This window comes from Macaca mulatta, chromosome X, assembly GCF_049350105.2.
Source record: "Macaca mulatta isolate MMU2019108-1 chromosome X, T2T-MMU8v2.0, whole genome shotgun sequence".
Classification (NCBI taxonomy): domain Eukaryota; kingdom Metazoa; phylum Chordata; class Mammalia; order Primates; family Cercopithecidae; genus Macaca; species Macaca mulatta.
The window spans coordinates 38,404,677-38,430,803 of NC_133426.1; the positions used below are offsets into that span (position 1 = coordinate 38,404,677).

At 39.2% G+C, this 26,127-nt stretch overlaps 1 protein-coding gene across 1 annotated transcript in view; it reads left to right on the forward strand.

Annotated features, from left to right (window-relative positions):
* Nucleotides 1-12,673: 12,673 nt before the first annotated feature.
* TSPAN7 (tetraspanin 7) overlaps nt 12,674-26,127 on the forward strand; it is a 118,403-nt gene continuing 104,949 nt past the window's right edge. The window contains 1 exon segment of the mRNA NM_001261716.1: nt 12,674-12,780. Coding sequence (NP_001248645.1) covers nt 12,700-12,780 — 81 coding nt within the window. The 5' untranslated portion in view covers nt 12,674-12,699.

The window sequence follows — 26,127 nt, forward strand, 5'->3', positions numbered from 1 at the left end:
TCCAATGGTTGATCAATAAATGTTTTCAGTTATGATGATGATATACCCAATTATTAGAAATTCACTGATGGGGATAATTCTCCCTATTGTCAAGAACACAGGTTCCTGTATCAGACTGTTTGGGTTTAAATCCTGATGCCAATGGCTAATCAATGTCTTTTCAGTTATGATGATGACACACTCAATTATTAGAAATTCACTAATGGGGATAATTCTCACAAAAGGAAGTTTAGGGCTGAATTCAGCAGTTCAACGCATTGATAATAAGATCAATGTTCTGCTCTGCTTCAGCCACACTGACCCAGTCTTCACTTTAAATGCAGCCACTCATGCATTTCAGTAAGAAGGGGCCCTGGCCTAGGTTATATAATGTCTGCATGGTTTAACAGCTAAAGTACACTTCACTGTAACCAAACAGGATAGAAGGAATTTCAACATATTCATTTTTATGTATTGGGTTCATTAAAGTGCACTCAAAGATAATTCTCTAACAAACAAACCTAAGTAAAAATACACTAGTCACCATCATGTAGAAAGTATTCCTACTAAATTCAGTGAGCATTAATTACCTTTGGATTTCAAAAATAGGATCAATAAACTTGGTATAATTGACTAAAAGTGGTAAAAACTATTTGCAGAACCTGGACACCTGGAACTATCATCTTTTTGGTTAAATTCCTCTGAGACAAGTCTCTATCAATTATATCTTTCCTTTCACAGGAATAAAGTATTTATCACAGGTATTAGAGTCAGTGTAAAAGCACAACATCCTTTTAATAAGATTCTCAGTAATCAAAAATTCATATACCTCCAGAATGAATTATCTAGAGCTGGACACATATAGGGAAAATGTGTCAGGAGGATGTTTCAGCAGCTGCTGCATTGTAAGGTGACATGGAAACTTTAGAAAGAGGGCAGAAAGAAAAAAAGGTTTAAGTCCCACTTTAGATGCTATTGGATGATTATGGATTATAAGGAACAAGACTGGTTGCAACCTTGCTTGGAATACCGCTAACAGGGGTAAGACAGTTTTCTCACATTACCTATTTTCTGGAAAAGAAAATATCATTTCTAATATGTTGCTAAAAAGGGATTTACAGAGGATGTCATGTTTCTCAAACCAAATATCAATCTCAATGACCTAAAATTTAACAATTCAAAATAAAACTTTTTCTAATTATAAAAGAAGTCATGCTTTTACAGAACATTTAATAAATGTAGAAAATGTAAAGAAAAAGCACAAAGTGATGAGATATTGCCCCACAAAATAGTAATTATTTATATGTATATATAGATACACATCTCCAAATTGTGCGTGTGTGTGTGTGTGTGTGTGTGTGTGTGTGTGTATCTCCAACTTGGCATCACACTATAAGTTCATTTTGTAATTTTACTTTTTACGTTTTAAATTTTTATTAACCATCCCCACTCCCTCCTCACAACTACATGTCCCAGCCTCTGGTAACCATCATTCTACTCTCTATCTTTGTGAGTTCAATTGTTTTAACTTTAACTCCCACAAATAAATGCAAAGTTTTTCTTTTTGTGTCTGGCTTATTTCACTTAACATAATGACCTCCAGTTCCATCCATGTTGTGGCAAATGACAGTATCTTATTCTTTTTTATGGCTGAATAGTACTTCATTGTGTGTATGTGCCACATTTTCTTTATTCATTTGTCTGTTGATGGACACTTAGGTTGTTTCCAAATCTTGGCTATTGTGAATAGTGCTGCAATAAACATGGGAGTGCAGATATCTCTTCAGTATACTGATTTCCTTTCTTTTGGGTATATACCCAGCAGTGCAATTGCTAGATCATATAGTAGCTCTATTTTTAGTTTCTTGAGGAACCTCCAAACTGTTCTCCACAGTAGCTGTATTAATTTACATTCCCACCAACAGTGTACAAGAGTTCCCTTTTGTCCATATTCTTGCCAGCATTTGTTATTGCCTTCTTTTGGACAAAAGCCATTCTAACTTGGGTGAAATGATACCTCATTGTGGTTTTGATTTGCATTTCTCTGATGATCAATGCTGTTGACTACTTTTTCATATACCTGTTTGCCATTTGTATATCTTCTTTTGAGAAATATCTATTCATGTCTTTCACCCATTTTTGATCAGATCATTATATTTTTTTCCTATAGTTGTTAGAGTTCCTTATATATTCTGGCTATTAATTCCTTGTCAGATGGGTAGTTTAGAAATATTTTCTCTCATTCTGTGGATTGTCTCTTCACTTTGTTGATTTTATCCTTTCTTGTGCAGAAACTTTTAAACTTGATGTGATCCTATTTCTCCATTTTTGCTTTGGTGGCCTGTGCTTGTGAGGTATTACTCAAGAAATCTTTGCCCAATCCAGTGTCTTAGAAAGTTTCCCCAATGTCTTCTTTTAGTAGTTTCACAGTTCGAGGTCTTAGATGTGACTCTTTAATTCATTTTGATTTTTGTATATGGTGTGAGATAGGGGTCTAGTTTCATTCTTCTGCATATGGATATCCAGTTTTCCCAGCACCAATTATTGAAGAGACTGTCCTTTCCCCAATGTATGTTTTAGGGAACTTTGTTGAAAATTAGTTCACTGTAGTTGTATGGATTTGCCTCTGGGTTCTCTATTTGGTTGCATTGGTCTATGTGTCTGTTTTTATGCCAGTACCATGCTGTTTTGTTTACTATAGTTCTATAGAATAATTTGAAGTCAGGTAATGTGATTCCTCCAGTTTTATTCTTTTTGTTCAAGATAGCTTTGTCTATTCTGAGTCTTTTGTGATTCTATATAAATTTTAGGATTGTTTTTCTATCTCTGTGAAGAATGTCATTGGTGCTTTCACTGTAATTTTATTTATTTTTTTACTTTAAAAATACTGTGGGAATTTCCTTGTGTCAAAATATTCTGCTTCAATATTAATTTCATAGCTGTATAGAATTCCATTCTATGCATGTAGTACTTGTAAGTTAGGTATCTACTCAGTCAAGCAGAAACTACTCTATATATTTAATGCAGAAAAGGACTCAATGTTTTCCGTTTAGTTTCTCAATTCATACAAAACCACATCCAGGCCATCACCAATCATTCTATATGACAAATGCTCTTTTTAACAACCCCACAATATCGCCCCTTACAACAAAATCTTCCTTCAGCTTAATCTCTCCCACTCTAGGTTCCCACGCCGCCCCTAATCCCACTTGAAGCAGCCCTGAGAAACATTGCCCATTATCTCTCCATACCACCCTACCAAAATTTTCGCTGCCTCAACACTTCAACACTATTTTGTTATTTTTCTTATTCATATAAGAAGACAGGAATGTCAGGCATCTGAGCCCAAGCTAAGTGATCATATCCCCTGCGACCTGCACGTATACATCCAGATGGCATGAAATAACTGAAGAATCACAAAAGAAGTGAAAATGGTCTGTTCCTGTTTTAACTGGTGACATTACCTTGTGAAATTCTCCTGGCTCAGAAGCTCCCCCACTGAGCACCTTGTGACCCCCGCCCCTGCCTGCAAGAGAAAAACCCCCTTTGACTGTAATTTTCCACTACCCACCCAAATCCTGTAAAACAGCCCCACCCCTATCTCCCTTCACTGACTCTCTTTTCGGACTCAGCCCACCTGCACCCAGGTGAAATAAACAGCCTTGTTGCTCACAAAAAAAAAAAAAAAAAAAAAAAGTAATTTGCTATAAGGTACAAAAAGTACTGAAAAAACACAAAGGACAAAGGTGTGTATCAGTTAGCTATTGCTGTGTGACAAACCACCTTAAACTTACTGGTTTTATTTTTAAAACAATTCTGTGGTCAGCAATTTAGGCTGGGCTCATCTGGGTAGTTCTCTAGTCTCAGTTGAACTCCTTCCTGCTGGTTTTGGGTTGACTTTGCAGATTGTGGCTGGGCTCCCTTACATATCTGAGTTATCAGTGGAAACAAGAGGGCTCGTTAGACTCTGATGCACATGGTTTCTCATTCTCTAGCAGGTTAATCTGGGATTATTCCCATGGCAATCATAGGGTTCCAAAAGAGTGAGGAGAAGATGGTGAGTCCCCTTGAGGCCTAAGCTTAGCACTATCACAACGTCATTTTCACTGTCTTCTATTGTTCAAAATAAGGAATAAGGTGAGCCCAGATTCAGAGAGAGAATAAATAAATTTTACTTTTTATGGGAAGAGCTGCAAAGTCACATTGAAAAAGGTCGTGGAAACCGAGAGAAAGAATTTTGGCTAGTTTTATAATTCATTACAGTGTGTGTTACCCAGAGACCAGAAAGCTCTACTACTTCTGGGCTGGGACCCATAACCTGTCACTTAATGCTGATCTGTGAGTGATGCTAACACTGCTGCTTTTGGGGGTGCTGCTCCCACTGAGTAGGAATACAGGATGCTATAGCTTTACTAATGCTGTTAAAACGGTCACAGATGTTTTGGAAAGAAATGGCTGCCTATAGTCACTGTTGCTGCTGCTACTACTGCTGGAGGGACTTCTGGAGACAAAAAAAGAGGCTTCTTTTTCCTCTCACCTCATAGTCTCTCCACCAGTGCTTCCCACTGGCAAACCTAACAGGAGGCTAATTGGAAAAGGAATCTGAAAAATGTAGTTTGTGGGTTTCTAGCTCCCTGTGATACAGAGAGAACAATGAAAGTATAACTGGGAGCCAAGTGAAAAATTACTGCACAATATAATGTTTTAAACTGATCTCCTATTGCTGGATATTTAGATTGTTTTGAGACACAACATAAGTGTGGAAAGCAAAGCCATCAGTGGGATAGTTTCTGAATCCAGTGGACAATGATATTTAATTTCTAGGAGAGGTATTTAAGAAGGGATATGTACTCCTTCAGCTAAGCAAGAAAAAGGTAATACATAAAACAGAGCAGCTCTAAGTAACTCTGTTCTAGACATCCAAGAGCAGATTTGTGTTCATTATAAAAGGAAGAACACTGGAGTTCTGTGCATGTGGAGCAACAATTATATAGTTGACCTCAAAAATTGTTTTCTTCGCATTATATTCCCATTTGGTTGAGATCTGTAGCTTATTCTTAAGTTATAATTTTTGTACCTTGAAATACACAAAAATTTTACTTGCATTGCCCTATATACCAGTAGTCACAGAATAACTATAAGGTCCTGATAATAATTTTTCAAAATGTGTTTTTAGGGTTTAGCCTCTATACACAACATTTAAAAAATGTTTTAATTTTTGTTATAAAAAATTAGTATTCTTGCAGATATATTTTATACATGTATTTATCTTTTTAGGGCAATTCATAGAGGAGGAATTACTGGGTCAAGGAACAAAAACAAAATTAAAGAACTCTAACCCCTCTCAAATTTGTCCCATGTTCAGGAAGTACCCAATGTGAAGGGAGGTGGCACTTATATTTACAAACCCAGTCTTCCTGAGTGCTAGCACTTGAGTGCTACCATTGTATGTCTCATGAATGTAGTCCTGTTACTAAGTGGCATTGGCTTTTTAATTTGTTCTGTTTTGGGGAAGTTGTCTTGAGTCTCTTATGTTTCTACCTCATGTTCTGATCCATTCAACTGTCATTCTGTTGAAATGAGAACAGTACCTTTTGTCCCTGATATTTTTTGTTCAGCAAGCTATATTGGCTACAAAACTTTGTGCTCCCAATATCTTTATGAAATTTTTTTCTAATCTAGCTTTGTTAAAATCATCTTATTAACCCCCAAGGCTCAGGGTAAATCTCTACGGAGGAAAGGTAAGGGCTCGCATCATTCATTTTACGCCAATATTGGGCTATCCTTAGAATAGTTCTAACCCTCTGACACTAACCATGGCTCCTTGAACCAAGTTTTCAAAGCTCAGTTCTTTCCCTTCTTCAGTCAAGTGACTTGCAAACATACCCTTGACAGGTCTAGTCTCTGTCCAGTAGATGTTTCTGAATCCCAGGGTAAAATGTCATTTGGGCTGCTCAGGTAGGGATCCTAGAAATACTCAGATATATTCATAAATATAGAAACAGATGAACAGGGGTATGCTCAAATTTCATATCAGCAAGTTTTCAAGATAGTTCAGGGTTTTCCCCCCTTAGATCCTAAAACTTTAATATTTTAATCTTTGGGGTAGAAGGCTTCCTTTATATTCTTTTCTGATTATAAATGTAACATATGATCATTTAGAAATATTCAGAAATAGAAGAAATATAAAATACAGAAAATAAAATCACCTATAACCTCCTTCCCAGAGGCACCGCTGTGAAAATTTTATACACATTTTCATCTAAACTCTTTTCTATATAGTTTCTATAGTTAAGGTCATATTGCATATACCTTTTTTTGTTGTTTGCCCTTTTCTTAATGACAAAACTTTTCCTTTGTGACTAAAAATGCTCTTCATATACATACTTTCTAATAACTGTATATTAGTCCACTGTTTGGATGTACCATATATTATCAGGGTTGTGTGTTTTAAAAACTGTCTTACAAGTTTACTCAGAATAAAGTCAGTCATATTTTCTTTCATCACCCAGATCCATTCAGTTCTGAGAGCTGTCTATTCTATTTCCAAATGGTTTATCTGTCCCAGAGGTTTTAATCCAAGCTGGAACATCTGGGAAGCTTTTAAAATATACTGATTATTGGGGTCCCGCCACAGACTGATTCAAAAAGAATTCCTGAAGGATAGAGCTCAGGCATTCACATACCTAAAATCTCCCCAGTGGATTTTCATATAGCCAGAGTTGAGACAAAGTGGTCAGGCCAGTCGCTCCTCTCCAGAGCCACTGCTACATCCCTAGGTGGAGCCCTCCCTCAACTCCCAATTAGGCAAGTGCAATTACCTCCTAACTCTTTTCCTGTTCCTCGTCTCTTTCTCTGGCAACCTCTCATGCTTCATACTCCTTCCCAAGTTACTTTCCTAAAACACAGGTCAGATCACATAGCTCCCCCATTGAGAGACTTCCCACTGCTCCCTACTGCCTATACTGGTGAGTCCTAGCATGGCTTGAGCAAGGCCTTCTACCACCACAGCCCAACCTATATTTCTATATTTTTTCCTCCTCTAGGTCCTTGTATTAGTTAGTTTTATTTTGCTGATAACAGAATACCTGACGCTAAGTAATTTAGAAAGAAAAGGAATTTATTTCTTACAGTATGGAGGCTGAGAAGTCTAAGGTTGCAGGGCTGTAGCTAATAAGGGCCTTCTTGCTGTTGGGGACTCTGCAGAGTCCTGAGGCAGTGCAGGACATCCATGGGGGAGGGGGCTGAGCATGCTAATGTGCTAGCTTAGATCTCTCTTCCTGTCCTTATAAAGCCACCAGCTCCCCTCTCATTATAACTCATTAATCCATTAACCCATTAATTCATTAATCTATAAATGGATTAATCCATTCATGACTGCAGAGCCCTCATGACCCAGTCACCTCTTAGAGGCCACATTTCTCCATTCTGCTACATCGGGGAATACATTTCAGCATGATTTTTGGTGGGGGCATTCAAACCATAGCAGTGTTCTAGCATGCCTTGCCATTTTCCTTAGCAAGCTTTCTGCTTTTGTTCAAACTGCCTTTTTTCACACTGTTCCTAACCTGCAATGATCTCCTTCTCCAATCCTCAAAGAACACCATCATCTTATTCATACTTCAAGGTCCATTTCTAATATCATATCCCTATTCAACCAGTCAACAATCATCTATTGAGGGACTACTGTGTGCCATTCATTAGTTCACAAGTTTTTGAGTTCTACTGTATCTAGGTGCTGAGGAGACAATAGTGAACAAAACAGAAAAAAATACCTTTCCCTGTAGAACTTACATTTTAGTAGGAGACACAGGAAAAAAAAAACAAAAACAAAAAACACCCAAGCACATTTTCATAAATAAGAAAATGTTAGATAAGTGCTATGCAGAGAATAAGAACGTTTAGTGACCAGGTGGCTATTTTTGTTTGAAATGGCCTCTCTGAGGTGACATTTATACTGAGGTCTGAATGACAGGAAGGAAGGGACCAATCATTCAAAGTTTAGGGGGCAAAGCATTCCAAAGACAGGATCAGCCAATGTGAAGGCTCTGAGGTGGAATGAAGCCTACTTGTTTGAAGAATAGAAAGAAGGCCAGAGCAGCTGAAGCACAGGTCCAAAGGGGGAGTAGTGGCAGAGAGAGTCAGAGCCAGCTTATATACACTTTTGTTGTTGTTTTGTTTGTTTTGAGACAGAGTGTCACTCTGTTGCCCAAGCTGGAGTGCAATGGTGTGATCTTGGCTCACTGCAACCTCTGCCTCCTGGGTTCAAGCAATTCTCCTGCCTCAGCCTCCCAAGTAGCTAGGATTATAGGCACGTGCCCCTACGTCCAGCTAATTTTTGTATTTTTAGTAGAGACAGGGTTTTGCCATGTTGGCCAGGCTCATCTCGAACTCCTGAGCTCAAGAAATCCACCCACCTCGGCCTCCCAAAATGCTGGGATTACAGGTGTGAGCCACCACACCTGGCCTCATATATGCTTTCTAAGTCAGGGCAAAGAGTGAAAATTTGATTCCAAGTGCAATGATGAGAAGCCACTAGATAATTTTAAGCCAAAGAGTGATATGAAATGGTTTGTGTTTGAACAAGATCACTCTGGTTGTTGTGTGAACAACAGATAGAGGGGGTGACAGTAGGAGCAGGGTCCAGGTAGATGCTTTGGTAGCAGTCCAGTTTTCCTTGAACTACTTGCTGAATTTGAAGCCAATAAAAAGCAAACACTTCTCTTACTCTTAGGCAAAAGATTAAAATTGTTAATGTCACCTAAAAAGACCTGGATGGACTGGCCTCTCTCCAGCCTTCTCTATATCTTCTTTGCCTCCTGCTATTGAGCCTTGCTGACCTTCCTTCAGTTCTCCAGCCCACATCATTCCTTCAGGCCAGAGGATACTTGGACTTGCTGTGGTTACATATTATTTCTGTGTGTTATAAAATACACATAACATACAATTTACCACTTTACCTATTTTAAGGTATACAATTCAACATTAAGTACATTCACACTGTTGCACAACCATCACCACTATCTAGCTCCAGGACTTATTCGTCACCACAAGAATAAACCCCATATCCATTAAGCAGTGATTCTCCATTAGGGTTAGCCCTTGGCAACCACTAATCTGCCTAGGGATTTGCCTATTATGGACAGCTCATATAAATAGAATTATACATATGCATCCTTTTGCATCTGGCTTTCACTCAGCATAATGTTTTCAAGGTTCATCCAAGTTGTATCATACATCAGTACTTCATCCCTTTTTATGGCTGAATAATATTCCATAGTATAGATATGCCACAAAATAGATTTCATTAATCTATTTGTCACTGGACATTTATTTAGGTTGTTTTCATATTTTGGCTATTGTAAATGATGCTACTGTGAGTTGTTTGGTGATATGGCAGCTGTGGTTATATACTGATGCATTATAGATCAGTGAATCTTAGACATTTGATAGTTTCCTATGGCTGCTGTAACAAAGTACCACAAGCTGAGTGGCTTTAAAAAAAAAACACAGAAATGAATTATCTCACAGCTCTAGAGGCTAGGAGTCTGACATCAAAGTGTCAGCAGGGCCATCTTCTCTCTGAGACTCTGGGTAGAATCCTTCCTTGTCTCCTCTTAGCTTCTGGAGGTGACCATCAATCCTTGGCAGTCTTTGGCTTGCAACTGCATCACTCTGATCTCTACTTCTGTTGTTACAATGGCCTTCTCCCTGTGTGTCTTTGTGTTTTCATATGGCCCACTCCCTGTGTCTCTTCTTTTAAGGATATGAGCCCTTAAAAGTGCTTGGATTAAGGGCCCCACTACTCCAGTATGACCTTGTCTTAATTATATTTGCACCAACCCTATTTCCAAATAAGATCACATTCTGAGGTACTGGGGTTAGGACTTCAGTCGCACGAAGCCTGGACTTCAATATATCTTTTGGGAGGACACAATTCAATCCATAATAGATGACAGACATTACTGTGCATCTGACTTCCCTAGGGATCTTGTTAACATGGGCTTGGAGTGGGGCTTGAGGTTCTGCATGTTCAAACAGCTCTTCCAGTGGATGTCAATGCTGCCAGCTCAGGGTTAGTGTGACCAATATGTTCTGGTCTGCCCAAGACTTTCCTGGTTTTAGCCATGAAAATCCTGAACGCAGGGAAATCCCTCAGTCCTGGGCAAACTGGGATGGCTTGTCACCCTATATATATGTCATGGGCCACAGTTGGAGAGCAAGGATCTAGCTACAAGCTATGTTAATTTATCTACTAATTACATTACTGAATATTCATACTTATCTTTACATTTAAATGGTTTATTTTTGCTAGAACAGTCCAAGTTTCCAAGAATCTGGACCTAGAGATATTCCAAAAATGCTCCAAACTGTGAGACTGTGAGTTAGTTTAAACTGATGGGTGTCTTCTGTGAACGTCATATATTAACTCACCAAATTATCTATGATGCTTAGCAGTGTCACTGTTTGGCTGAACATTGAGATTTCTGACCCCTTTACAGAATAATTATACATGGCCAAGATCTTTTGATGCTAAGGATACCCACTGGGTTTGAAGTCTTCAGTATCCTTTCCCTGCTGCTGCTGCATTTGGTATCAACCTGGAGACTGTAATAATGAAAGAGAAAGCTCCTCTCTGAAGTTGGGTTTAAGTTCATTGCAGTAAGGGGCAATGCCCCTCAACTCTTGCTTAATATTCAGACCACCTGAAGAGCTTCTAAAAAGCAGAGCTTTCACCCCACACCAAATGACTCCGAATAGCTGGTATTAGGCACAGGCATTCATAATTGTTTTAAAACACCAGGTGATGCAAATGAGCACCCAGCATCGAGAATCAGTGTGCCAAGACCCCTTTACAACAGACACCTTGCTCAACCTGTCCCTTCTTTCACCTGCACCTATTCCACTCTTCTATGCCCACGTACCTTTTTGTTATGGTTGACAATTTCCTTAAACAGGTTCTCCTCTTCCTCATATTTGTGTACTGTTTATACAGTTACCTTATTGACCTGAGACCACATATAACTCGATAGAGGTAATAATTACTCCTGTAACAACTGACCTTGGCAGGCTTTTCCCAAGCCTTATCGACTCTGTTTTTCACTCTTTCACAAATATGTATCCTTAACATAATCATCCACGATTGAGTTAATCTGTGATGGTGTTGCTGTTTTGGCTAGTCTCTCAGCAATCAAGCTAAATCTCCCACTGAATCTGTGTGTTACTCTACAAACCATATCTGGGTGGAATGTACATTTTTATTGTGATATAATTAATATATCATAAAAGCCATCCTCTTAAAGTGTACAACTCAGTGGTTTTTAGCAATTCACAATATTGTGCAACCATCATCACTATGTAATTCTAGAACATTCTCATTACTCTAAAAAGAAGCCCCTTACCCATTAAGAGTCACTCCTCATTCCTGCCTCCCACTCGCTGCAACCACTAATCTCTTTTCTGTCTCTACGGATTTGTCTATTTTGGATATTTCCTATACATGAATCATTCAGTATGTGGTCTTTTGTGTCTGGCTTCTTTCGCTTATTTTCAAGGTTCATCCACGTTGCAGCATTTATCAGTAGTACTTCATTCTTATGTGGCCGAATAATTTTCCATTGTATGGATGTACTGAATTTTGGTCATCCACTCATCAGCTGATGGATATTTGAGTTGCTTCCAATTTTTGGCTATTGTGAATAATGCCGCTATAAACGTTTATGTATATGGTTTTGCGTGGGCATATATTTTCATTTCTCTTGGGTAAATACCCAGGAATGGAGTTGCTGGATCATACGGAAACTCTGTTCAACATTTTGAGGAACTCCAAATTGGTTGTGAACATTTTTTTAACCTCAATGCGGCTTTCCCTTCCAGGAGGGAGGTGGTCTGTACTTGTTAGCGTGCCGCAAATGATTCTCAGGCATATTAAACATTTTTCTGTTATCTGTTAAACATTGTATGTGCAGCAAGGATGACGCCTCATACAGACCTTTGTCATTTCGTTTTATCATTTCACAATGTAAGAAAAATCTAAAAAATGGAGGAGCCTGCAGATACCTGTGGTGGCGAGGATTTGGGGTCTGTCTGAGCTCCTGGGTTCCTGTCCATCCCTCCAGCTGTATCTCCGGCCACCTGTCACAGTCTGTTCCTGGCACAGACAACGCCTGCTGGTTGCCAAGGACATGACTACTGGGCCACTTCCATGTGAGAAGGCCCTGGCGGGTGTCAAAATGCAGAAACGTGACTGATGGGCAGGGGGGCACCCATAAACTTCCCATAGCCAGGTGCAGGCATCCCTGCAAATGTAACGCCCAACTGTGTACAAAGCAGAAATCTAAATGCCAGGGCGGACTGGGAGAGGTTCCCGTGACCTCTGACCCGGCCTCTAAATTATCCCATTCCCTCCCCGCTGTCCTGCCGCGCCCGGTCTCCCCTCGCCTGGCCTCGTCTCTCTCCTCCGCTGGGGGTCTGAGCCTGCGCGGTATTGCGGACGCGGGCGGTGTTTCCCGCATGCGCAGTCACTGCCCGGCCCTGCTCGGCTTTTTCAGTAGGAGCACCGCGCGGTGCGCGCTCACGCACGCGCACGGCCTCGCCGGCGCGCTCACGAGGCCTCTCGCCGCACGCGCCCCCGGCCCGCCCCGCCCCGGCCCGCCTCTTCCCCCCTCCCGCGCGCCCGCCCGCCGCCTGCCGCCGCCGCCGCCGCCGGAGCTCTGTAGTATGGCATCGAGGAGAATGGAGACCAAACCTGTGATAACCTGTCTCAAAACCCTCCTCATCATCTACTCCTTCGTCTTCTGGGTAAGTGCCCACGCCGGGCCCGTGGCCGAGTCGCTGTCCATCTGTCCGTATGATGATGCTCTGAGAAACAAGTGGGGAGGAAAACCCAAACCAAAAATCAAATCTCGGACCCCTCTTTAAGGAGACAGGCGCGGGGTGCTGGGTCGGGGATGCAGGATGGTAGGGTGCGGGTCGGGGCTGCTGGAACCCTAGACCTCGCTCCGCGCGGGCTGCAAGGGGCTGCGTAGTGTCGGTAACTGCAGGTTGTCGACCTTCCAAAAAAAGAATGTTAATGCATTAGTTTCTTTTTTAATCTCCCGGGATAGGGTCAGCTCCTGGGGAAAGTTGCGGGTTTATTCGTCTGTTTTCCTCGCTGTACACCCTTCACTCCCTTCCCCTACCAGCCGGTTCGCGGCGCCTCTTGGAGCTAACCTGTGACCGGCTAGGAGAGGACAGGGGAGCGTGGGGTTTAATCTCAGATTCGCAGTTATTCCCGACCCCACGGGGCTGCGAGAGGGAGGCACCAGAAGCACTGTGCCTGCCTGGCTGGGCAAGGGCGACCGAAGTCTCCCAAGCGCACGATGGGGAGCAGGCGTTGTCACCGCGTGGAGGCGCACGAAAGGGAGAGGGTCTTACATAAGCCGGGGGCATCTTTGAGGTTTCTTGGTGACCCAAGAGACGAGTCTTTGGATTCCTTTCCCACCTCCCTGCATCCTTACACTCCCTATCTGGTCGTTCTGTCACTGCATGAACACAATCCGCAGCGCCCTGGCGGAGGGTCCCCTCCAGTTGGTGATAGAGATAGCGCCCCAACTCGACTCTCCATCTATCCAGTGCTGCCGCCGGTCCTTGAAGCTCAATGCAGAAGGGTGACGTCAGCCCCTCAGCCAGGGCCGCGGGGGGCTGCGTGGTGCACTTCGCGGAGGGATGCGCCTTTCTGCGCGGGGGAGGGGGGAGGAGGAGGAGGAGGAGGAGGAGGAGGAGGGGGCTCCAGGCTTGTGCCTTACCTCATCCTGTTTGGCAAATCATGGAATCAGTGCAGGGCTGACACTGCAGTGATTCACTGAGAAAGGTGCGTGGTACTTAAAGACCATTCCCCGTTATTTCTGTTTTCATGCAGATGACCCCGTCTTCCCTAGTTCCTTACTCCCATAACCAAGCTACAGCTACCCTGCAGGGGAATGAATATCGACCCTCTTCCCCCCTTGTCCCCCAAATCTGGGTCATTTTAGCTTCGATGGCAGTCATTTTGAAATCTGAGGCTCTGTAGGGAAAGCCAGTTCAACCTTTGGTTGTTTTCTTCTTGCACCCCCCACCCCCGCCCCTCACCCACCACCACATATTAGCCCTAATTTTGCTTTGAAACTGGAGCACAGTACTGTATGAGGTACCGAGAATCAGCTAGATGGCAAACCGGACTGTTTGCAATGGTCAAGGAAGGAGCAGAAATTTATTGAGGTTCAAAAATATTCCTAATGCCCCCGGACATTTCCTTATCGCTGGCGTTGGTGATTCTTCAAGTCGGGGAAGGTATGCGCTCCCCAGACCACGCATACCAGGAGCTCTGCAATGAGTTAGGGTAGATTAACCGGCATATTGCACAAGGCAAACACAGAAACGGACTTTATTTGGACTGACAATGACACAGGTTGAAATGTCTCAGTAATGGAATTGTGAGCTATGCACGGATCATATCATCTTATGCTCTGCCTGTAAAAAGCGATAACACATGCTGATTGCTGAAACTTCCCAGTAGCCATTCCTGGGAACTGGTTTATCTTTATGTGTTTCCTTAAATCTCTTTTGTTTGGCCCTTTATCATTTACTTGACTTCCTATTTGTTACTGGAGTAAATCATATGGGGGGGGGGGATATTTTTAGCTTCCTTAAAAATAAGGTTTACAGTGCACATGAAGAAATATCGTTCATTCAGAATCACTGCAAGCTGGTAAAGAAGGGGTATCTTCCAGACTGAGGCTTTTCATATGAACACTTTAACTCTCCTTGCTTACATTCCACCCCCATGAATCTAATTACTTAATGCCCCCAGTACATCTTAAACAATCACTGCATTTTATGTCCTCCGGAAGTTCCTTGATGCCTTCATTTTAATTTTTTCGACTTTCAAGATTTTCATAGTCTTAAATATTTACCTGGAACGTTTTCAATAGTTTAAATACCAAAGCCAGTCCTGGCTTTGGTTGTTGTAATCATTTCATACTTACAACCAAAAGAATAAGATCTCTTCGGATGTGTGAGGATATTTTAAACAAGATATTATTTTTAAGTAGCCTTACTGAGACATGATTCACATGCCATAAAAGCCACCTATTTAAAGTATATGATTCAGTGAGTTTTAGTATAAGTAGCACATATTTTAGTATATAAGTGGTATATATTTCTGTATATTTAGTATATTCATAGATATGTGCAACCATCACCCCAGTCATTTTTAGAACATTGCATCATTTCACAAGAAACCCATTTCTTTAGCTGTTATCCCATTTACCCCCCAATTTCAACTTCCCACCCTCATGCCCACCCCCTTCCAGCCCTAAGCAACCACTACTTTCTGTCTCTAGAGATTTCCATATTGCAGACATTTCATATAAATGTAATTATACAATATTTGCCCTTTTGTGACTGTTTTTTTCACTCAGCATAATTACTTCAAGGTTCATCCATGTTGTAGTGTATATCAGTACTTCATTCCTTTTTATGATTGAGTAATATTCCATTGGATGATTATAGCACATTTTGTTTATCTGTTTGTCTGTTGGGGGACATTTGAGTTGATTGGGTCATTTAGCTATCATGAATAATGGTGCTATAAACGTTCATGTACAATTTTTTGTGTGAACATGTCTTCATTTCTATTGGGTATATACCTGGGGGTTGAATTGCTAGGTCACATGGTAATTCTAAGTTTAATTGTTTGAAGAACTGCCAGCTTGTTTCACAAAGCAACAGCACCCTTTTACATTCCCTTTGACCATGAGGATGCCAATTTCTCCACGTCCTTGCCAACATTTGTTATTGCCTGACTTTTTTATTATAGCCTTAGTAGGTGTGAAGGTGGTATCCCATTGTGATTCTGGTATGAATTTCCCTGATGAGTAATGATGCTGAGTGTCTTTTTTATGTGCTTGTTGGTCATTTGTATATCTTTCTTGAAGAAAAGTTTATTCATATCCTTTGACCATCTTAAGATGTAGGGCTTTTTGTATTAAGTAGTAAGAGCTCTTTTTATATTCTGGGTACAAGTCCCTTATCAGATATATGATTTACAAGTATTTTCTCCTATTTTGTGGGTGATCTTTAGATGGTGTCCTTTGAAGTACAAAAGTTTATTTTTATGAAGTCCAGCTTACCTATTTTTTTTCTTTTTTTGTTTATGCTTTCGGTGTCATATTTGAGAATCCTTTGCCAAAACCAAGGTCACAAATATTTACCTGTTAAATGTTTATAAGAATTATTTCTCAGTTCAGTAAATGCAGTTGATAAATCTTTCTTCAGCACTCAGATCTATGTCTGGCACATAGTAGGTACTCAAATATTTGTCAAAACTTCTGGGATTATGCTAGGTAATTTACAAAAAGATGACCTTGGTGTTCTTTTTTGTTTGTTTGTTTGTTTGTTTGAGACAGAGTCTTGCTCTGTCACCAGACTGGAGTGCAGTGGCGCCATCTCAGCTCACTGCAATCTCCGCCTCCCAGTTTCAAGCAATTCTGCTGCCTCAGCCTGCCGAGTAGCTGGGACTACAGGCCTGCACCACCACGCCCAGCTAATTTTTGTATTTTTAGTAGAGGCGGGGTTTCACCATGTGGGCCAGGATGGTCTCGATCTCTTGACCTCGTGATCCACCCACCCCAATTACAGGCATGAGCCACCGTACCCGGCTGACCTTGGTGTTCTTTAAAGTGGAAGGTGGAGGAAAGATTAGACAGAATTATTTCCTTTGTATTCATGAGTTGTTTTAATAGGAATTTTCCCCTTTCTTTACCTTAATTTAGATTTAGAACTAGAAGGCATTTGAACTTAAAATGGTGGTAGAGCAGTAGCATCATAAAGGTTGTTAAACCAGAAGTCTACACTTTTGAAAGAGAGATTACTGTTTTATCTGGCTTTCTCTTCTGTCTATAATCACACTCTCTCTCTGAGGTGTTTCTCTAAAGTGGTGGTTCTCAAAAGGGGGCAGTTTTGCCCCCCTCCCATATTTGGCAATGTCTGGAGACATTTTTGGCCATAGCTGGAGGGGAGGATGATACTGGCATTTAGTGGGTAGAGGCCACAGATGCTGCTAAACATCCTACAGTACACGAGACAACCCCTCACAACAAAGAATTGCCTTGCTCAAAATGTCAACAGTGCCACCAGACTCTGCACTACTGGACTTACATAGTAGTAAGTCCTGTGAAGAAAAAATGGAGCGTTATGCAAACCTCTGTATATTTATTCGTGTTTGGAACCACCGTAGCAGAGCATGCGCAGCACAATCACGTGAGAAGAAAAATATTCTCTATGGTGTACTATACAATTATTTGAAGAGAAAAGGTAGGTACCTCTTTATATAATTGTGTTCAAATGGATGGGATGATTTGTCTTTCAGTTAAATAATATCACCTGAATGCTGTGTAAACAGATCCTTCATTTCTCTTGATTTGTATGTTTTATTTTCAGGTTTATAGAAGAGGAGGGAAAAACACACCTAGGAGTAAGTTATCCTGTGCTTTAAAGACTAGCAAACAATGTCGGGCCCATAGTAGGTTTACTCACTAAGTACTTGTTTCCTTAATGAATGAATGAATGAATGAATAAATGAAATTTTATTGACTACTCTTGGGCTCAGTTATTTATTTCAACTCACTTCAATGGGGAAGTTTTTGAAAACAGTGTTATTTCTAGTCTACCTGTAGTGATTTAAATGTGCTCCTCCAATAAATGTGTGAAAAGATGGAATAGTAGATTTTACAAGGACTTGCTTATCCTAATGACAGTTCAATCATTATATTTTTGTAATCAGTTAGTTTGTCATTTTGGTTATTTAAATTTTTAATTAGAATTTGTTAAGCATGAATAAAAAGATATCTATCTTGCCCTATATATATCTATAACAAAATATCCTTTCCTCACAACCGATGTAACTGTTTCAAGATCAAGCAAAGAAATGTAATAAATATTTTGCTTACCAGGTAACTTTTTGTTTTATTTATACATTTTTTATGTATTTTAAATACTCATCTGAGTTCTAAGCTAAGATTTAAATCCACCATGTGTGAAGAGAAATTTCCCTTGCTTAATTCAAGTGTATATTGGGCCTGATTTATTCCTTGATTATCTAAGGAGGTAATTAGCTTATCAATAGTGCTATCAAATTCTTCTGTGGTAAAATATCAGTGGTTTTTTTTTTTTCATTTGAGAAACATCATTAATCTTTTTTGGATAAATAATTTAAAACAATCATCATTCTTTTTTTTTTTTCTGTCCAAAAAGTTTAGGTACTTGGGATATAAATAGAAGAAAACATCTTAAAGAGCAACTCCTAACATTTTAAAGAGTTTGAATTTGGGCACTGTATTGGTCTGTTCTTAAGCTGCTAATAAAGATATACCTGAGACTGTGTAATTTATGAAGGAAAGGGGTTTAATTGACTCACAGTTCCACATGGCTGGGGAGGCCCCAAAATCATGGCTGAAGGCGAATGAGGATTAAAGTTACATCTTACATGGTGGTAGGCAAGAGAGCTTGTGCGGGGGAACTCCCATTTATAAAACCATCAGATCTTGTGAGACTTACTCACTGTCACGAGAACAGCATGGGAAAAAGCCACCTTCATGATTCAGTTATCTCCCACTGGCTCCCTCCCACAACAAGTGGGAATTATGGGAACTATAGTTCAAAATGAGATTTGTGCGGGGACACAGCCAAGCCATATCAGGCACACACTTTAGTTTATAGTTATTCTTTTGCACATCAACACAATTCAATCATTCACTGAATGTCTATTACATGTCAGGTATTGAGTAATCAATAGAATGTGTACCAGCGTTTACTAGCTGCTGCTTTTGGCGTTTTACCTGCATTTTAAAATAATACATGTATTCTATTTCTCAACTTTTCAGTTTTAGATGTTATGTACTGTCTTCCCACTATGGAAGATGAAGATTTAGCTCTCCTGCCCCTTTATCCCATACTCGTATCTTCCCTATATTGTAGTTGACCCTAACATATCATTTTATCGTTGTCATATTTTGGTTAGAGCGGTCATCAGTGATTTCATGAATATGACTAGGTAAACCTAGTCACAGCTGAGCCATGCAGCATGTTATGTTATGATTACTTGCATAGCTTTTTGTTTTCTCTGCAGTTAAGAATTGCCTTGTTTGATCCTTTGCTTTTTAGTTGCCATGCTCACTGCTAATTTATCCCTGTACTTGCCCCAAGATCTGTGTTTCTTCACTCAGTCTGTTCAAACACTTCATGTGTCATATCAGTTTCTTGTTCTTGGTGGCATTTCTCCTAAAGCATTCTGATCTTCAATCTGGACTAGTATTTTCTGGGCCTTTGAAACAGTGGACATCAATATAATCTCCCTTCACCATCATCCTGGTGAATCCTGTCTCCTTTTACATTGGATCCTCAGTTTTTGAGATGTCATGTCTTTCTCTTCCTTGGTGTTTTTTTTTTTTTTTCATTTTGGTAGAGCAAGTTTAATAATTTTCTGGAAAATGATGTATTGGGGGTTAATTTTTTGAGCTCTTACAGGTGTGAAAACCTTATTTTTCTCTTGCACTTAATTTGATCGTTTGGCTTAGTGTAGAATTGTAGTTTGGAAATCATTTATCCTCAGAATTTTTCTGTCTTTCCCTGCTCCAAGTCTTGCTCTTGTTGTTAGTGTTGAGAAATCAGATGTTATTCTGATTCTTTTTGAATCCTGCTTTTCTTCTCTGAAAGTCGTTATGATCTCTTGCTTGCTCTGAAATTTCACAATAATATGCTCTGGTGTATGCCTATTTTTAGCTATTTCCTGGGCACCCTTTGAATCTGGAAATTTTCTGTATACCTTTCAATCTGGTCCTTGAGTTTGGGGAAATTTTCTTTTGTTTTTTGTTTTCTTTACCTTCTTTTTTTTCTGTCCTATTTGGATGTTGGACCTCCTAAACTGATCTTCTAATTTTCTCCCCTTCTATTTTCTACCTCTTTTTCTTTTTGCTCTATTTCTGGGAGATCACTTCCACTGTATCTTGCTGCTGTTGCATTTTTCATTTGTTTCATATGTTAATTTCTAGAAGCTGCTTTTTGAGGTCTGAATGTTCTTTTTTTCTAGCATCCTGTTTTTGTTTCGTGAGTGTAATATAGTTTTAAAATCTCTCTGAAAATATTAGTGATTTTTTTGAGTTTACTTCTTCCTGCATAGTTTCCTTCAGACTGCTCTGTTTTCTGGCATATTACCGGCTTACCTCAAATTTATGGTCATGTTTTGCTCTCTTTTCTGTACATGTTTAAGAGGGGGCACTACCAAGCTGATTGGAAGCCCTTAGCCTGAAGTAGATGTTTATCAATTGTAATTTGGGTGATTTGACTGGGCAGTTGAGTTTTAGGACCAAGGTCAATATCTTCAGGTCTTTTCTTTTGGTCTCATCAGATATCCTACAGAAGAATCTTCTAATTGCTCTCTGAATAAAGAAGGTGAGAATATAGAAGTCTCTGTGTACAGTATATACACCTTTGCTTAAGTTCCTGTTTCCGGTGTAGCATCCATGTCCACTGTGCTTATATTCCCCAGTTCAGAGACCATCTCTTTCACCCTCCAAAGAATACATATCTGAACCTATTGTAGAATGAGGAGAGACCAGAGACAGGAAGTTGGCGTCGGGGGTTGGGGGTGGGGAATCTAATTGTTTTTCAAAAAACTCTTACTGGAACCTATTTATTTTAGCTCCCCTTTCCTCCCTACTTCCAGCTGCTAACTCCTGAGTCTTTTGGGGATGTTCAGGTGCGAATATTTTATTTTATGCTTCTCTCACAGCTGCCATAAGATTTGACTTTTTCTCAGCTTTGAAGAGAACATTGTGGTTGTCTCCTCTCTTTGTTACTGTAGGTTAAAAACATTCTTTTAGTGTCATTTCAGTGGAGTTTTGGGAGATAGCCAAGGTAAATGGATGCATTCAATCCATCATCTTTAACTGGAAGTCCTTTATAGCTTTATCTCTGCATCAGATGGTACTAATTAAATACCCAGTTGATTGTGAGTGATTGAATAGAGCATCTAAAACAGCAATAGTCGGGCTATTCTAATAAATATTGGTATCCAGTTTTCAATTTTTAAAAAGCTTTTGGATTTCAAGGGAAGTGTTCTAAGTTGGAACAGGCTTACTAAGACACATCCTCTATAAGGTCATCTGGTAATCAGCGACTGGACAAATGGAAATGAAGCTCTGAAGGTTGCTGCTGCTTTTTCTGCCCTTCTTATTTCTTCCCACCAGACGAAGTCCCATGTGTCTTCTGACCTAATTCAGACCTTGCTTGATTAATTTAGTGTTTATAGTGTGGTGTGTGTGTTGGGGAGAGGAGCTTGATGTTAAACTGATTATTGCTTTGCTGTTTTTCTTTTACTACAATGATAACCCTTCATGGTTACTATTGGACTTGTACATTATAATCTGGAATTTTTTCTTATTTTATCAACTTAATTTACCATATGCAGTATACAGTTAGGATGTGTGAACTACCTTTTATAACATTTGGGGAACATTAAGTCTTTTTCACTTAGTTGTTGCTTAGAAATTAGCTGAATTTTGGTCTAAATAGAATGAAATACTCTTCTCCATTCTAATCACAACTAGAGTTCTTGATTTGACCTTATTGTGAGTTGCATTACTTATTCAGTGATTGTTCTTTATATTCTGCTTTAAATAAGCACCTCAGAAGGTGCTGAAAATTGAAAGTCATCTGTGACTGTGTTTCTTTGTTTAAACATGTTAAACCCTTGACATAGATGACTAATGCACTGCCAAACCCATTTAAACACACTTTAAAAATATATTCTTATGTCTTTTTCTCCTTTAGTCCCATTACAGCAGCTTCCAATCTGAGTTACCTCCTCATGGCAAGCAGATTTTTGAATGCTGCTCTTAAATTTCTTATTTTAGTTGTTATTCCCCTTGCCATGACAGAATGCTTTTCATTCTTGGCTGAACATTTTTTTCATTTTACTGCAGAACCCCACTATTCATCAAGAAAAGGATGTAGAGGAAAAAGGAGAGCGTTTTCTTTGTTTTGTTTTTCCTTTTGGTTATTTGATCAGTTAAACAGGTAAGCATTTTACTTATTTGTTTATTGCCTTTTAAAACATTTATTATTACTTTTATAGATTTATGGAATACAAGTGCAGTTTTGTTACATGCATATATTGCATAGTGGTGAAGTCCGGGCTTTTAGTGTAAAGCATTTAAAATAGTTTAAACATCACATTTCAACTCTGAAAGGTTTTCTTTGGTGCTTTCTGCAAGATATAGTGGGATTTTCCCATCATCATTTGTTTGTAGGACAAATTCCAGGTGCCTTATACTAGAGGATGATGAGATGAGCCAGACACAGGTACTGGTGAACAGTCTAGATCAGCGATTCTCACCCTGTTTGCCCATAGAATTGCCTAAGGGGCCCTAAAAAGATACTTAGACCCCATCCTAAGAGATTCTGATTGAATTGGTCTGGACAGAGTGCCAGCATTGATATTCTAAAATATGCTCCCAGGTGATTCAGCTGTGCAATTAGGATTGAGAAACATCGATCCAGGGAGAACTCAGTAGCTAATAGCAGGCTTGGTTCACTTGAGCCTCCTGGATCTGCAGGTAGCGACAGAGTATCTAACCTAGTACTGGCAATATTAATTTGGTCTTTGTTGCCTGAGAGTCTGGAACCAGGCCTGCAGTGTCTCTCAGTAAACCAAAATGGCCTTGCAGTCTTAGGAGACCATGTTAATCATTCCTGAGTAAAGCAATGTGTATCAGAATCATCAAGGACATTTTAAAAACACAGATTCTCAGTCCTATCTCATAGAGTTTAAGTTTTAATTGATATGAAGAGAAACCTGGGTGTGTGAGTTAAAAAAAAATCCCAAGGTGATTCTGATTCCTGGGATGTAGCTCTTTGGGGCTGTGATGCCATTTGATGTAAATGAGTTCTTACCTCATGAATGCTTTCCTATGATATGATCTGTGGTACCATAAAGCTGAATTGAGGAGAGTATTCCACAAAACAAGATGTAGTCAATGTAGCATTTTTCTTACCCTCTTAGTTGGTCTTTGGCAAGGGTCTTCAAGTGAACTCTTGGAGTTTGGAGTAGTTTCCATTCCTTAGGGGGAATCTATTTTTTTTCATAGTTGTTCTGAGAAGTTAGGGAAAAGCCTTGGTTTGTCAAAGACGAACCTCTATCAAAAGAGAGACCATAATCCAAGATGTAAAACAAAACCCAGAATTCATGACTTACCAAAGTAAGAGACAGCTTAGTCAAGCATAGTCTATGAGTGAAGCAGATTATTGATCTTTTTGGGAAGCATCATGGTGTTTCGGTTACAGAGGCATGAGTGGTTGAACTTGACCTTAGAAGCATGGCTATTTGAGTGAGACTATTGTTGATTGACTCTGAGAAGCATGTTCACTGTAGTGTGTCTGCTGCTGATTGGTTGACCTTGAATTGTGTGAAGCTCATTGTAATTGGCTTCCAGAATTGTGTTCCCTGAAGCAAGTTGAGTTGTCATTGATGATTAGTCTGAGGTGAATTGCCCTCAATCAAATAGGTTTAAAAGTTGGTGCTGGTGGTTACTAGTTACCGTGGCTATTGAATAATCAATCTTTTTCTCCCCAGTAATAGAGACTTTTATTCTTACCTCAGACTGCTAATTCTCTTCAGTGAAATGAAGTTGCTTCTGCATCTCAATTCCCATTCATTCTTCAAACATCATCATGATGATGTGTAGAACTCCTGGATCAGTTCATTGTTCTAATCACTCCATAAATACTAATTGATTGTTTATGATTTCCAGGAATTAGACTAGGACTTCCCAAAGGTAGACCCCTTTGGGGTTGAAAAGGAACCCAAAGCTTGGTAAGACTGTTGCTAAACATCCCTTCTACATCCCCATCTCTATTTGGGTTGAAGTTATGTTTCTGGTGAAGCTTTTGCAGACTTCTAGCCCCTCCAGATTTCTGTTTCATATTTTGAACTGTATCACCCACTTGATATTCTTTTAACCATTGCCTTCTATTGCAGAAGATTTAAAATTAGACTTAATATGAAGTCTTGACTAGCACATCTGCTGTGTGACCTTAGGCAAATCATTTATTCTCTCTGAGCCCCAGTTTCCTCTTTAGAATTGAGGATATCTATGATTACCCACCTCAGTCAAGTGTTGAGGGTCAAATGACATTCAAGTGCTTTATAAACTAAAGTGTGATACATATATATTTTGGCAACATTATTCCTTAGGGTGTAAAGTGTTTTTTTCCTAGTTTCTTGTACATGGAAGGTACTGTATCAATACTTGTTAAATGAATAAATTGGTCAGAACATTCCTTATCCTGGAAATTAAGAATGATTCACTTTTAGGGTTTTATAGTTTGCTACCAAAGAAAGCTAAGTTAACAGAGTGGTTTGAACCGGAACAAAAAATAGGACTCACTGAGTTTGGTACTGTCATTGGGATAAAGGTATTCGTATCTAGGATGAATAAATATAAATCTGACACTTAGAGTCAAATGAGGAATTGATGACTTCCATTATTCTTTTTAAAATAGACTTTTCCTTTAAGGATAGCTTTAAGTTTACAGAAAAATTATAGAGCTAGTGCATAGAGTTCCATATATCATACTACCATTTTTCCCTATTACTAACAGCTTACATTAATATGGTACATTTGTTATAGTTAATCAATATTGATAACTTTTTATTATCAGAAGTGCATACTTCATTCCTATTTCATTAGTTTTTACCTAATATCCTTTTTCTGTTACAGGCTACCCCATATTATATTTAGTAGTCATGTCTCCTTAGGCTCCCCTTGGCTGTGACAATTTCTCAGACTTTTCTTGTTTTTGACTGTCAACAGTTTTGAGGAGTACTGATGATGCATTTTGTAGAATGTCCCTCAATTTGGATTTGCCTGATGTTTTTTTCATGATTAGAATGTAGTTATGTGCTCTAGGGAAGAAGACCACAGAGGTAAAGTGCTATTTCAATCATATCATATTAAGGATACATACCACCAACATTGTTTATCACTGTTGATATTGACTTTGATCACCGGGGTGAGATAATTCGTCAGGTTTCTCTACCATAAAGTTGCTCTTTCTCCCCTTCTCATATGGTACTCTTTCAAAGAAAATCACAATGCACAGTCCATACTTACGTGAAGAGTTATGTTCTACCTCCTTGAGGAAGGAGTACTACCATTATCTTTATTAACAAAGATGATTTTCATTCAACAAATGTTAAAACCAACAGTTAAACAAGTAGTAAAATACTAAAATTATTTGAGCCGATCAGAAACTGGACAGAGATTCTTGTTTACCATTATTATTTATGATTTGGTTTATCTAGCAAATGCAGTAAGAAAAAAATTAACATTGGAGAAAGAGATAAAATTATCTTTTTACAGATGTAGTTGTTGTAAACTAAATAACCCAAGAGATGTTAGGAAAAAACTACTAAGAGAATTTGATAAGATGGCTGGATATAAGAGAAATATACAATAATTAATTTCTTTTTATTATTTTAGCATAACCCTTAGGAAACAGAGGAAGGAATTTCATTCACAGCAGCAACAGAAATCATAATTACTTCAGAATAAAGTTAATAAGAAAGGCAAGGATCTTATATGAAGAACAATAAAATCCTATTTTGGGTCATAAAATGAGATCTGAACAGATTAAATGATACCAGAAGTTCTTGGGTAGGGAGATTTAGTATCATAAAAATATCGGTTTTCTAAAGATGTTTTTAATATATTTCCCAATAGAATACTGACAGGATTTTGGGGAGGGGGGAGGAGATGGTACTTGATAAAACTATATTGTTTACATAGAAGAATAAATACCTGAGAAATCAAGAGATATTTTGGGGAGGAAAAGGAAGAATATGCCTTATTATCAGAATATACTATTGTGGCAGATAGACTGTAAGATGTCCCCCATAATCTCACCTCCTCATATTCATGCCCTTGTGTAATCCCCTCTGCTTGGGTGTGGGTGAGACCTGAGACTGTCTTCTAATTAATAGAATATAAAAAAGTGATCAAATGCATATGACTATGTGTACATGGTTTTATTACATAAGATTGTAAAATCTATCTTGCTAAAAGACTCTGT